General features: G+C 59.2%; 1 protein-coding gene across 1 annotated transcript in view; it reads left to right on the top strand.

Annotated features, from left to right (window-relative positions):
* Window positions 1-3,633: 3,633 nt before the first annotated feature.
* NSG1 (neuronal vesicle trafficking associated 1) overlaps window positions 3,634-11,435 on the top strand; it is a 28,522-nt gene continuing 20,720 nt past the window's right edge. Inside the window, exons 1-3 of the mRNA XM_032333817.1 lie at window positions 3,634-3,914; window positions 4,265-4,419; window positions 8,021-8,137. Coding sequence (XP_032189708.1) covers window positions 4,291-4,419; window positions 8,021-8,137 — 246 coding nt within the window. The 5' untranslated portion in view covers window positions 3,634-3,914; window positions 4,265-4,290. The remainder of the gene's footprint in view (window positions 3,915-4,264; window positions 4,420-8,020; window positions 8,138-11,435) is intronic.

Below are 11,435 nucleotides of genomic sequence, written 5' to 3'. Positions count from 1 at the left end.
GGAGGCAGGTGCTTTGGGAATGGGGAGGTGGGTGTGGCTGGAGTGTAGGGTCCAAGAAGAGACAGGGAAGACTGCCCAGGTGGGCCCCGCTTCTCTCCCTAGTCCATGTCAGTGTACTAACCCACTCAGAATTAAGGATGGGGCAGAGAGACTTGAAACCATCAGAAAGGAGGATGTGTACCAAATAGGCAAGTCCAGAGAAGGTAATTAGGTAGGTCTTAAACTTCTTAACCCCACCCCCACACGAGGGTACTAGACATGTTAACTACGCTTATTGTCGAAATAGCTTCACAATCTATACGTACATAGAATCACCAAGTTGTACACCATAATAGACACACTTTTATATCAGTAAAGCTGGGGAAAATTTTTAAAAAGAAAGGGTCTTGGCACTGAAAGAGAAAGTAGATTTGTAGTTGCAGGGGGCTGGGGGACAGGGAGAATGAGAGGGGCTGATAACAGGGACAGGTGTTCTGGAATACAGATGTTCCATACAGATGTTCTGGAATTAATGGTGATGGTTGCACGACCCTGTGAGTATACTAAAAACCTCAACAATATGTATACTTTAAAATGGTGAAATTTGTGGCACGTGGATTATTTTTCAATTAAAAAAAAAGGGGGTGAAACTTGTCTGCCCCATCCTTAGTCGACATGGTCGGGCCTTGGACTTTCCCCCTCCTCCCTGCAGCCGCAGCCCCAGGTGGCCCTCGCCTGTGCCAGGGGCCAGGCTGCTAGCAGGGAAGCTGCAGGGCAGCCTCACCCCTGCCTGGGCTCCACTCTTCTGCCCCCTCCGTGGCCTGGGACCAGGCATTTCCTTCTCTGAGCTGCGGAAAGTCTCACCAGGATGCTAGGGAGAGCCTTTTCAGTCCCTGCGAGCTCGAATCCTGTGCCCACAATGAGCGCCTGGCGCCTCATCCTGGCTCCACGTAAGTCTCCTGGGAATCAAGATCAAGGGGAACAGAGCAGCGAGTAGCACTCAAAGTCGTGGCCGCAGCCAGAGTAGGTGCTGTTGTTTAAAATCATGCAGTAGCGCGTTTGAGTCTTCCAGCACCCCTGTGATGGAGGTATTATGACGATCTCCATTTTATGGATGGGGAAACTGAGGCCCAGAGAAGTCAAGCAACTTGTCAGAAGTCACAGAGCATGGAAGTGGGAGCAGCAGGACTGGAAATCAGGCTATCACACTGTCCCCCACCCTCCACCCCACTGCCATGCAGTCTGGACTTGAGCCTCTGGGCAAGGGCGTCATGGAGAGGCTTGAACTTGGAAGTGGCACCAAGTGGCAGTTGACTGCCCTGTGAACGGGAGCCTGGCCGGATGGGGGTTGCGGTCATTGTCCAAGAGGCGGTGGGTGTGTGTCACAGAGTCATTTAGGAAAACCAAATACATGACAAAAACCTTGCAAGGAGGTCTCAGTGAGACTGTGTGTATGCTTTAAAACACCCAAAATCGGTCCCAGAAGCACTGTTGTTGGCTCAGATGGCCCCACTTCTGTGACCCCCGCCACTCCAAGCAGACCTCTTGCCCAGACCCTGTCTCCCCAGGGCCACCTGGGGTCCCTGAGCCCCTTGAACTGTGGTCACCCCCGCAGGCTCAGTACCCAGGTAAATCCAGGTGCGGCCCCCCAAGACATCCGTGCACAGCCCCCAGGACTTGCGAACGTATCTCACAGGTCATGCAATGATGGCTAATCCTGGGTCATGGAGTGGGTCCCAAATCCAGTGAGCAGCGTCCTCATGGGAGACACCCAGGGAAGAGGAGACAGTGTGACTGATCCGGGGGTAGGGAAACCAGGCCACAAGCCCAGGGACTCCCAGGGCCTCAGAGGCTGGAGAAGGCAGGACCATTGTCCCCTGCAGCCTCCGTAGGGAGTGTGGCCCTGCTGACACCTGAGTTTCGGACCTCCGACCTCAGGACCTGAGAGACTATACATTTTATGCCCCCAGTTTGCGGTGGTTTGCCGTGGCGGCCAGGAAACTAAGTGTCTTGCACATCCCTTTCCTCCCTGCGTTCCCTCTGCCCTCCCTGGGGCTGTCGCACTTTGTCCACAGCCTCCCGGCAGTGACTGTGACCCTCTGGTGGGTCCCCTGTCCACCTAGGCACTCACCCCCAAGCTTTTGCTGGCTGGGTTGTAGGTCTGTTCACCGAGTCCTTCCCTGCATCCTTCCCCCGGCCAGATGCCACTTGGACACCACACAAACTGAGACTGCAAAGTCCACGTGAAAACCCAGGACAGCACGAAAAAGCAAGACTGTCCCCTGCTGTCTCTGTCGAACCATGGGTCCTTTGTGTCCCTGTCCTCCTTTGTTCACAGAGCCTTTGAGGGCAGGAGAGGTACACATGGGGTTCTGGGAGGCCCACCCTGCAGCTCCCCGTGTGAGATTCTAGCCACAGTGTGTGTGTGTGTGGCTCCTGTGTTGGGGTCAGTAAAATGCCAACACCCGAGATGGGGACAAAGCCACTTCCTCCCGGAAGCAAATAGGGTTTCACTTTACAGGTATCACTGGGTCCGGTGCTGTGGTTTAAAAGCCTCTGCCGGAAAGATGCTGGCGGCCGCACCCAAGGTCTGTGGTGGGGGCCAGCACCTGGGACACCTGCTGTCCGCAGGCTGGCCAAGGGTAGTGTCTGCCAAGATCCTGGGTCCCACCAGGCTACCCTGCAGTCAAAGGCCCACTTACACCCTGTTGGGGAGCTGGGGCAAGTGGAGAAATCCAGGGACCTCATGTGTCAAAGGGGTGGGGCCCTTCTGGGGATTTGGAATTGGGGCTCCCAGGGCCAGGTTTCTAGACTGGGCTGCAGGCTCAGGGCACAGGCAGGCAGTGGCTGCTCCCGCCATCTCCGGGTAATCCCTGCGGTTCTAGGGGAGGGGAGGCAGGTTCCAGTGATGGTTCTCAGTTGGCTGATGGAAAAGACGCGGCCTCAGCCTTCAGTCGTGCAACTGAGGTGTGGAATGGAAGTAAGACTTCGGGAACCCCTACTCTGTGTTTCCAGCAGGGCCCGAAAGAGACAGGTGCCTGCAAGGTACCGATTCCCCTGCAGCGGCCTGCCGCCAGCTTCTGGTCTTGCCCGCACGCCACGCGCGGTTTCTCGTCTGGGGAGTCCTGCAGCCAGGGTTGGCTCCAGGTCCGCAAAATGACGCCCTAATCTGGGCAGCTGCGATAGCGGCTGGAAACCCCCGCCCTTCATTCCGCGCCCCCCATCCTCTGCGACCTGGATGCTCCAGGCTGTGGCTGCAGCGAGGAACCCCCCCCCCTTCCTCTTCCTCTAACCAACAGACCAGAGAAACCTTTCCCTTTCCCTCCAACGCGGCGCAGCGCGCCAAGCGCTCTCTCTGCCCTGAATACCCAACCCTCGGGCAGCCCCGCGGCGTCCTCTCAGCCGGGCGCCGTCCCCTGCTCAGGAGAGCTCTCCCCCTCGTGCCGAAGCATTAGCATTCGCGCCTCCTTCCCGCGGGGACACCCTACGCCCTGTTTTCGGGGCCCCCTTCCCAGTCCAGCCGCGCGCCACCGGCCCGCTCCCGTGCCCCCCACTCTGGCGCTTCGCTCCATCCCTCCACTCTCCCCCTTCTCGCCGCGCCCCGCCCCCGCAGCCGCCCCGAGCCTCGGGCCCGGCGCGCCCCTCGTAGTCGGGTCGGGCTCGGGTCCCCAGGGAGGGCTCCTTTGTGCTGCCCCGCGCGCTGCGTCAGGGCGGAGTTGCCGCCACCGCCACACGCGCGCACTCACCCGCTCACGGGCGGCCCCGGGGGCGGCAGGAAGGGAGGCGGCGAGCGGGAGGAGGGAGCGGCCGCGAGCCCAATCGCTCGGCTCCCCCGCCCGGCCCCGCGCGGCGCCGCCTCCGCCATTGCTGCGCGCGGGAGCGGCCGACGCGGAGGCTCGCTGCGCGCTCGGAGCCAGACCTGCGAGCCGGCGTGGGTGAGTGCGGCCCGCGGGCCCAAGCCTTCCGCCCCAGGGCGAGGTCCGCGGGCCCGAGCCTTCCCTCCGAGGCGGGGTCCGCGGGCCACCGGTCACCCAGTGGGTGGGTGGGGAACCGGGGTGCTCCGCGCGGGTCCCCGGCGCCGGGACGGGGCGCGCCCCCTCCTCGGCCGCGGTGCGCCCCTGAGCCGGGCACTCGAGTCCCGCGGGGGGAGGGCCTGGGACCCCCTCCTTCCCCTCCTACCCCAGTCCCGGGCCCGCGACAGCTGCGTCCTCCCGATCCCTCCTCCCCGGAGGCCAAGGGGGAGCCGGCGAGCTCGCGGTGACTCCCGCCCGGCCCTCCCTCGCAGGCGGCAGCCTCGGGTCTCCTGGAACGATGGTGAAGTTGGGGAACAATTTCGCGGAGAAGGGCACCAAGCAGCCGCTGCTGGAGGATGGCTTCGACACCATCCCCCTAATGACGCCCCTCGATGTCAATCAGCTGCAGTTTCCGCCCCCGGACAAGGTGAGAGCCCCCCGGCACCCCCGCGCTGCCGGGTGCGCACCCCAAGCCTCGGGCGGCGGCCGCAACAAAAGAGACGCGCGGCGTGCGCGGGAGATAGGAAGTGGGGGCGAGCTCGGGCGGAGGGAGGAAGCCCCCCGGGAGGACCGCGTGCCGGCGCGGGATTCCGGATCCGGAGACAGCTCCGTTCCGACAAGGGAGAGCAATCGGGGGAAGGTCCCTTCTGGATTTTTGTAGCAGTCTTGTCCGAGAGGGGCCCCCGGTACCAACGCGGCGGCCCCGGCCCTGCTTCTCCCCGCCCATACTACCCCCCCAAGATAGAAGGGGACTGTGGGTGTGGGGTGAGCCTTGGGGCGCGGCTGCCCCGTGCGCCTGCCCAGGTGGGGCGGTTTCCGTCGGATTCGCCCCTCCGATTCGCCCCGTGCGGGTGAGGAGGCTCCTCTCCTTGGCCAGGTGGACCCTCGTTAAGGGGCTGGGTTCCCGTCCTCACTCTCTCCGTCTGCCCCTCCCAGGCCGGCTGTAGATGCTGCAGGGCGTCTGTTCTTCTCGGGAGCTTCCTTCTTCTCTTTGTTCCTTTTGTGAAATCTTCTAGTAAGTGCTCTGCTGGCCGGGTGTTAGCCTAACTGGGGACAACCCTTCATCATCGTTTCCCCAAAGTGGTCTTTCCTTTTCTGAATTTAGAGCCCCTTCTTTTCCTGAGTACAGTATCCAATCAAGTAGTTTCTGTATATGAAGGATAAATTTTTTCAGGAGTTAACGTCTTAAAAGGTAAATGGCAATGATTGAAAGTCTCGACAATTGTATTCCAAAACTCAAACCTAGAATAATGAACACAGCATTCGTTCTGACCACCTTGCTGCCGCTTAAAAACCACCCAGCCGCGAGCGAGTTCATTCTATTCCCCGAAGTGCGTTTCCATTTATTGTCTCATTTAGCTCCAGCGAGGACATTCTGAGTCAGGTCTTTGTCCTTTATTCCGGCTCGCTGGTGATTGCTGACCACTGAACCGGGATGGGGGGATATCTTGGCGGCAGCAGAGGGTCCTTCCCTTCTGGAAGATTCCTTTATTCCCAGGTGCACCCTTTGACTTACTCAGCTGTCTAGAGTAGAGTGGTTTCCATCCCCCGAACTCTATTGTTTGTGTATTGGGTGGGGGGGTGGAGGAGGAGAGGCGGCTGATGGCAGGTGTTTCGGTTCAGAAAGAGGATCCGCAGGGCACACCTGTGCAGGTAGGCCATGTGGGGCCAATTTGGGGTACTGAAGGTCTAGAGGAGGCTTTAGGGGAGGGGTGGGGCAGGGCAGCCAGCTGCCAGAGGCACATGCCCCTTCCCTGACTTGCTGGGCTAGCTCAGCTGCCCACCCCCCACCTTTCCCTCCCTCCTCAGCCCCAGAGTGGTGGTGGCCTGTGCCAGGAATGCTGTGTCCCGAGGCAGCACCTCTGTCAGGTGACTCCCTCCGCTCAGCCTGAGTCTCCTCTTTTGCCCTCAGTCTATTGCATTCCAGAATTGTCTGGCACACAGTTGTCTTCTACTGGCGGGGGGCGGGGGGTGGGGGGTGGGGTGGTGGATTTCAGGTAGGTATGAAATCCTGGCCAACCAATTGGGCCATTTCGAAGTAGCCTAGGTAGATCTGAAAGGTAGTGAGTCTCCCATCCCTGGGAGTGTTCAAACAGAGGGAGGGAATTGGTGGGAGTGTTCAATCAGAGGGAGGGAACCCCCTCTGGGGCATCCAGGAACCAGTGGTTGGGTTAGAAGATTTCTGAGGTCACAGATGAGGAGACTGAGTCTCGGAGAGTTCGGGGGATGGGCCCAAGGTCACACAGTGGAAGACCACAATCCCCTCTCTCTGTACAGAAGCTTCTGGCAGGGTCCCACGCTCCATCCTGCTTGGGACGTTACCTCTCATGCAAGACCTCGCTTAACACGCACAACAGTGCTGTGCTGCTCACAGGCAGGGTTCAGGGGAGGTGATGTCTCTTGTCCCAGGTGCTGTGGCTGGTGGGGTCAGGCTGGTGGGGTCAGGTAACACAGCCAGGGTTGTGAGTGGAGCCTGTCCTGAGAGCGAGCACCGAGGGCCGAGGGTCGCTGGTGACAGTGGAGCTGGCAGCAAGGCACGGGCCGGTCTCGCCTGACATTTGTTGAGTAACTTTACTGTCATGGCCCCCATTTTACACATGTGGAGATAGAGGGTCTAGTTCGAGGTCACCGAGCGTGTTAGCGGCAAAGGCGACTGAATCCGGGCCGGTAGAGTATCGACCGGGTTCGCACTGTGCTGAGGGTTGTGTGGACGGCCCCCTCCTCACTGCAGTGGGCTGAGATAGGCCGTGGTCCCATTTCACAGGTCAGGGCACTGAGGTTGGGAGAGGCCAGGCAGGTGCTGAAGGTCACATAGCGAGTCAGGGACACTTGGGATTTGAGGACAGTAGGGGAATGCACAAATGCTCCCTCCAGAGCTGGTGGGCACCCGCACGGTTTCACTCGGCGTGCCCGCCCTCTCGGCATCCAGAGAGCCTCGTGCATGGAAGGGACTGAAAGGAGGGAAGGCAGGAGTTGATGACAGGTTTTGTGGCCCGTGGATCACTTTTCGGTGGCAGCTGGCATGGGTCACTCTCTCTCCCGATTTCCTTCTCCCGGCTGGATCCAGGGTCACAGCTCAGTCCTAGAGTCCCTCCGGCAGCCCCCATGGCTCGCTATCCTGATTCTCCCCTGGCTCTTCCCTGGGGCCTATGGTTGCAGAGAGACGGTTTCCAACCCCGCTGTCTTAGGGTGGGTGGGGGGGGGGCATGGGTGACTGGCCCTCTGCAGTCCTGCTGCCGCTTCTTGTCTCCTGGATTTGAGGTGGAGGAGTGGAGACTAGAGCAGTGGAAACCCTGAGGCCTCCCTGGCCTGTGGGGACAGAGCAAGAAACCGTCCGACAGGCGAGTGGAGGAAGGGGCTGGAGCCTCTGAGGGGGGAGGATGGAGGGCGGGTGGGGGCTGGTGGGAAGCTGCTGGGGGAGCAGGGAAGGGTGTGTATGGGGCAGAGTGGGGCAGGTGCGTGGGGGGAGAAACCTCTTCACTTCGCAGTAGAGAGCAGGGGAAGAAGAGCAGGGAGATCCTCCGGGGGCCGTTGCAGGGGCGGAGCGGGGAGAGGGTGGCGGGGTGGGGGCTGAGAGATGGAGGCCGGCTCCTGCTCCTTCCTAATCTCATTGCCTCTTCCCTCCCTATACCCACAGTGGCACCGAAAGACCCATGGAAGCCAAGGGCACCCCCTGGACCACCGGGGCTTCTGCGGCATCCTGGGTGGTGGAAGGAGTGCGGTGGCAGGAGTTAGCCCTGCCCCCTCTTAGCTGGGGGCCCTCTGGCCGAGGAGCTTAACTTCTCCAGCCGGGAGTGACCGTCTTTCCTTCCTGGGGCTGCTCTCGGGATTACTCATGGGCCATTTCTCCGAAAGTCCTGGCCCCGAGATTTCAGGCCAAGGACGGCTGTTTTCCTTTTCTGTGAAATACTTGCGGGTGAAATGCTGGCTGGGCCCCCGGGGTGCCCATGCCCATCCTCGGCAGACAGGTATGTCCACGGGCTTCGGACCACACCGCTGACGCTGTGCTTCTCTGCTTCCCGGCCAAGGTGGTTGTGAAAACGAAGACCGAGTACGAGCCTGACCGCAAGAAAGGCAAAGCGCGTCCTCCCAAGATAGCAGAGTTCACTGTCAGCATCACTGAGGGAGTCACCGAGAGGTTCAAGGTGAGTGGCCCTGGCCGTGGGTGGAGGGCAAGCTGGCCCCTGGAGTGATAGGACCGGATGCCGGTTGTCTGGCCCCTGGAGTGATAGGACCGGATGCCGGTTGTCCGGCGATCCCAGCTGTGCAGAACCCACTCTGTGGTTTTCCAGATTTTCTTCTTTCTTTCCTTTGTCTTCCGGAATGACCACATACAAGTTCGTAGGAGTGTTTTTTGGTTTGAAAATTTTTTAAATTTTAATTTATTGTTTTTAAAAATTCTGGCATGATTAATACACAGTGTTATGTGAGTTTTGGGTGCACAGTATGGTGATTTGAGTCTGTCTGTGACACAGTGCTCGGCAGGGTAAGTGTTTTCTTCATCCCCTTCACCGACTTCACCCCTGCCCTGGCCTCCCTCTCCTCTGCAGCCGCCAGTTTGTTCTCTGGAGTTAAGAGTCTCATTTTGTGGGGGTGTTTGTTTGTTTGTTTGTTTGTTTTAAAGATTTCATTTATTTATTTGACAGAGAGAGAGTGAGAGAGAGTGAGATCAGGAGCACAAGCAGGGGGAGAAGCGGCTCCCCGCTGAGCAGGGAGCCCAATGTGGGGCTCAATTCCAGGACCCTGGGAGCGCAACCTGAGCCGAAGGTAGACGCTTAACGACTGAGTCCCCCAGGCAGCCCTCTACCTGCAAGACCCGCTTCAGGGCCCCTTCCTCATGCTTCTGAGCTTCTGAGCTCAGGGAGCCTCCCCAGAGGTCAGGACTGCCCTCGATCCGGACAGTTGTCTAGGGAGGAAGAGCTGCTGGAAGGGGCAGGGTTCCAACCAGGCTGGGGGGTGGAGCCTCCCCTAACATCTGGGTTCCTCTGAGGGTGGAGATGGCTGCAGTGGAGGAGAAAGTTTGGATACGGATCTTCTGAAAGCTTGTTCTTTGAGGACACACGAGAGATGGTAAAATCCCTCACCCAGTTTCAGAGGGGTGATTTGCGAGACACCAGTGGTCGCCCCGACCTTGCAGAGTGGCCGTGGCCGCCTCTCCTGTGGCTCTGTGTGGCTGTGTGAGCAGATCGCTGATGTCTGGGAGCACAGACACCTGGGCCCCCCGATCCCTGCAGTTCCCAAGGCACCTCTGCATACAGTGTCCTGTCCCATGTCCCAGAAACTCCATGGATTGGTTCCTAGCTGCACACAAAGCTAGCAGAGCTGAGGTGGCTTCACGGGCCGGGGAGGGATGCCAGGCTGGGGCGTGACCTTGAATCCCTCCTTCGTGTCGCTCCCACCGGCCGCGCAGGCTGGAAGAACACTGTGCCAGGCCTGCCTGGCTAGCGGACCCCCCTGAGTCGCAGTGTTTTCTGTCTGCGGGGTGTTTCCCCGGGTGATCTAGGTGTCCCGAGAGGTGGGTATGGCTTTACAGTGGCAGTGTTGAGGTGCAAAAAGCCCCATGTCTGGGGCTCTTGCCAGTGGTGTAAGGATGGTGTAGGAGCTGAGATGCTCTTCGGGGGGCTCCTGGCTGTGCAGTCTACATGTACCATTAAGTTCTTCACCAGGACCAGATTGGGTTGACCCAAGATTGACATCTCTCTTTCGCGCTGGTCAGCCAGCTCCGCTCAGATGGCCTGCATAGCCCATGCCCTGGGGATCGCCTCCTGGCGGAGGCAGAAGTGACCTCAATTTCAAGGTCATCCTATCCATCATTCTGATGGTGGAGGCCATCTGGATATCTGAGTGGGTCTGGGTTTCTCATGTCTGATGTAACCTTTGTTCCTCTCAGTCCTGGCATTTTAGGTACCCCCCCCCAAGAGTGGGATGCTGTCCTTTGTCTTTTGGGGTCCGTTGTGTGCCAGGCTCTGTTCCCCCAGCTCCCGTGTCCTTTGTTTGTGTTTTTCCCGCATGCTCACCTGGTCCAGGTCCCCGGGGCCCCTGTGGAAGGCATGGGTGACGCATACGGGCCACTGGGGCTCTTGGCAGCATTGGTGTGGTTACCTGGCTTCGGGTGCCCAGAAGCTGAGGGCTCAGAGGATCCAAGCCTGTCCCTGTGGATGGGGCTGTGGTGGCAGAACCCTGCCTCATCTCTGCCCGCACCTCCTGGGGGACGTCTAAGAAGGTGATGTATACAGTAAGTGATTGGTAGGGCACTGCATCGCAGTGAGCACAGTCTCCAGTCTTACACGTTAAACTATCTGGGCACGTTCATGTGCCCATGCCCATGGCCTCCATTGGGTTCACAGCCACACTGAAGGGCACAGTGCGGAGGCCTTCAAGTCCCGCGTGGTCACGGGAGGCTAGGAGACTTCTGACTGGTCTATGTCATGGGAGGCTAGGAGACTTCTGACTGGTCTGTGTCTCCAAGGCCAGTACCTTTCCTCCCTTTCTTCCATACTCACCTCCGCACAGGCCCACCTTCCAGGTCCTTCCAGGGCCAGCTCAGCCACCAGCTCCACCATGAAGCCTCCGGGGACTGACCTCACCCTCCTGAGGCCTGCGCTGTCCTTTGTTAGGAGCAGTAACAGGATGAAAACAGGGAGTGCTCCCATGAGTCACACACTGGGGCAAGCTCGTGAGACTTCTCAGCTCACTTAATCCTCATAAAAATCTTGTGAAATGGGCCCTGTCATCTCCGTCTCACAGTGGAGGGGAAACTGAGGCAGAGAGCTTGGCCCCTGGCAGCCTGTACTTGGCCGTAACCCCCCAAGGTGATGTGGCTTCCCCTGGGAAGCTCCCCGCTCCAGGCAGCCCATGGTGCTGCTTTTTCCCTTGTTTTATAAAGATTTTTAAAATTTATTTTAGAGAGAGGAAAGCCAGCACAGGGGGTGGGGTGGAGAGAGAGAATTCCAAGCAGATTCTGTGCTAAGTGTGGAGCCCACTGACCCGGGAGCTCAGTCTCACGTCTCTGAGATCATGACCTGAGCCAAATTCAAGAGTCAACTGACTGAGCCCTTCAGGCGCCCCTGGACTATTGCACGTCTAAGAATCCTTTGCCCCTTTGTTGATTTGAACCCCTCCTGGTGACCTCTGCCCTGGGGCCTCCATCTGTCCCCTGAGCCACACAGAACACAAATCCCCCTCCTCCCTGGCAGCTGCGGGATGTGGGGCAGGCCATGTACTTGAGTCCTTCAGTACTTTTCCTCTGGTCTCTTCCATCGTGTCACGGGGTCCAGGCTCCCCCAGTGAGGGGTCCAGACTTCTCTTCAGGTGTGACCAGGCATCTTGGTGAGGTCCAGAGGGGCAGCCCCTCTGCCAGCCAGAATAAGAGCCTGTCCTCTCTGGGGGTACGTCCTGGCACAGGAATAACCTGACAAGTCACTGGGTGACTAGTGATGGCAC

Source organism: Mustela erminea, chromosome 2 (assembly GCF_009829155.1).
Source record: "Mustela erminea isolate mMusErm1 chromosome 2, mMusErm1.Pri, whole genome shotgun sequence".
NCBI lineage: Eukaryota > Metazoa > Chordata > Mammalia > Carnivora > Mustelidae > Mustela > Mustela erminea.
This window is presented reverse-complemented; position numbering and strand designations above follow the sequence as displayed.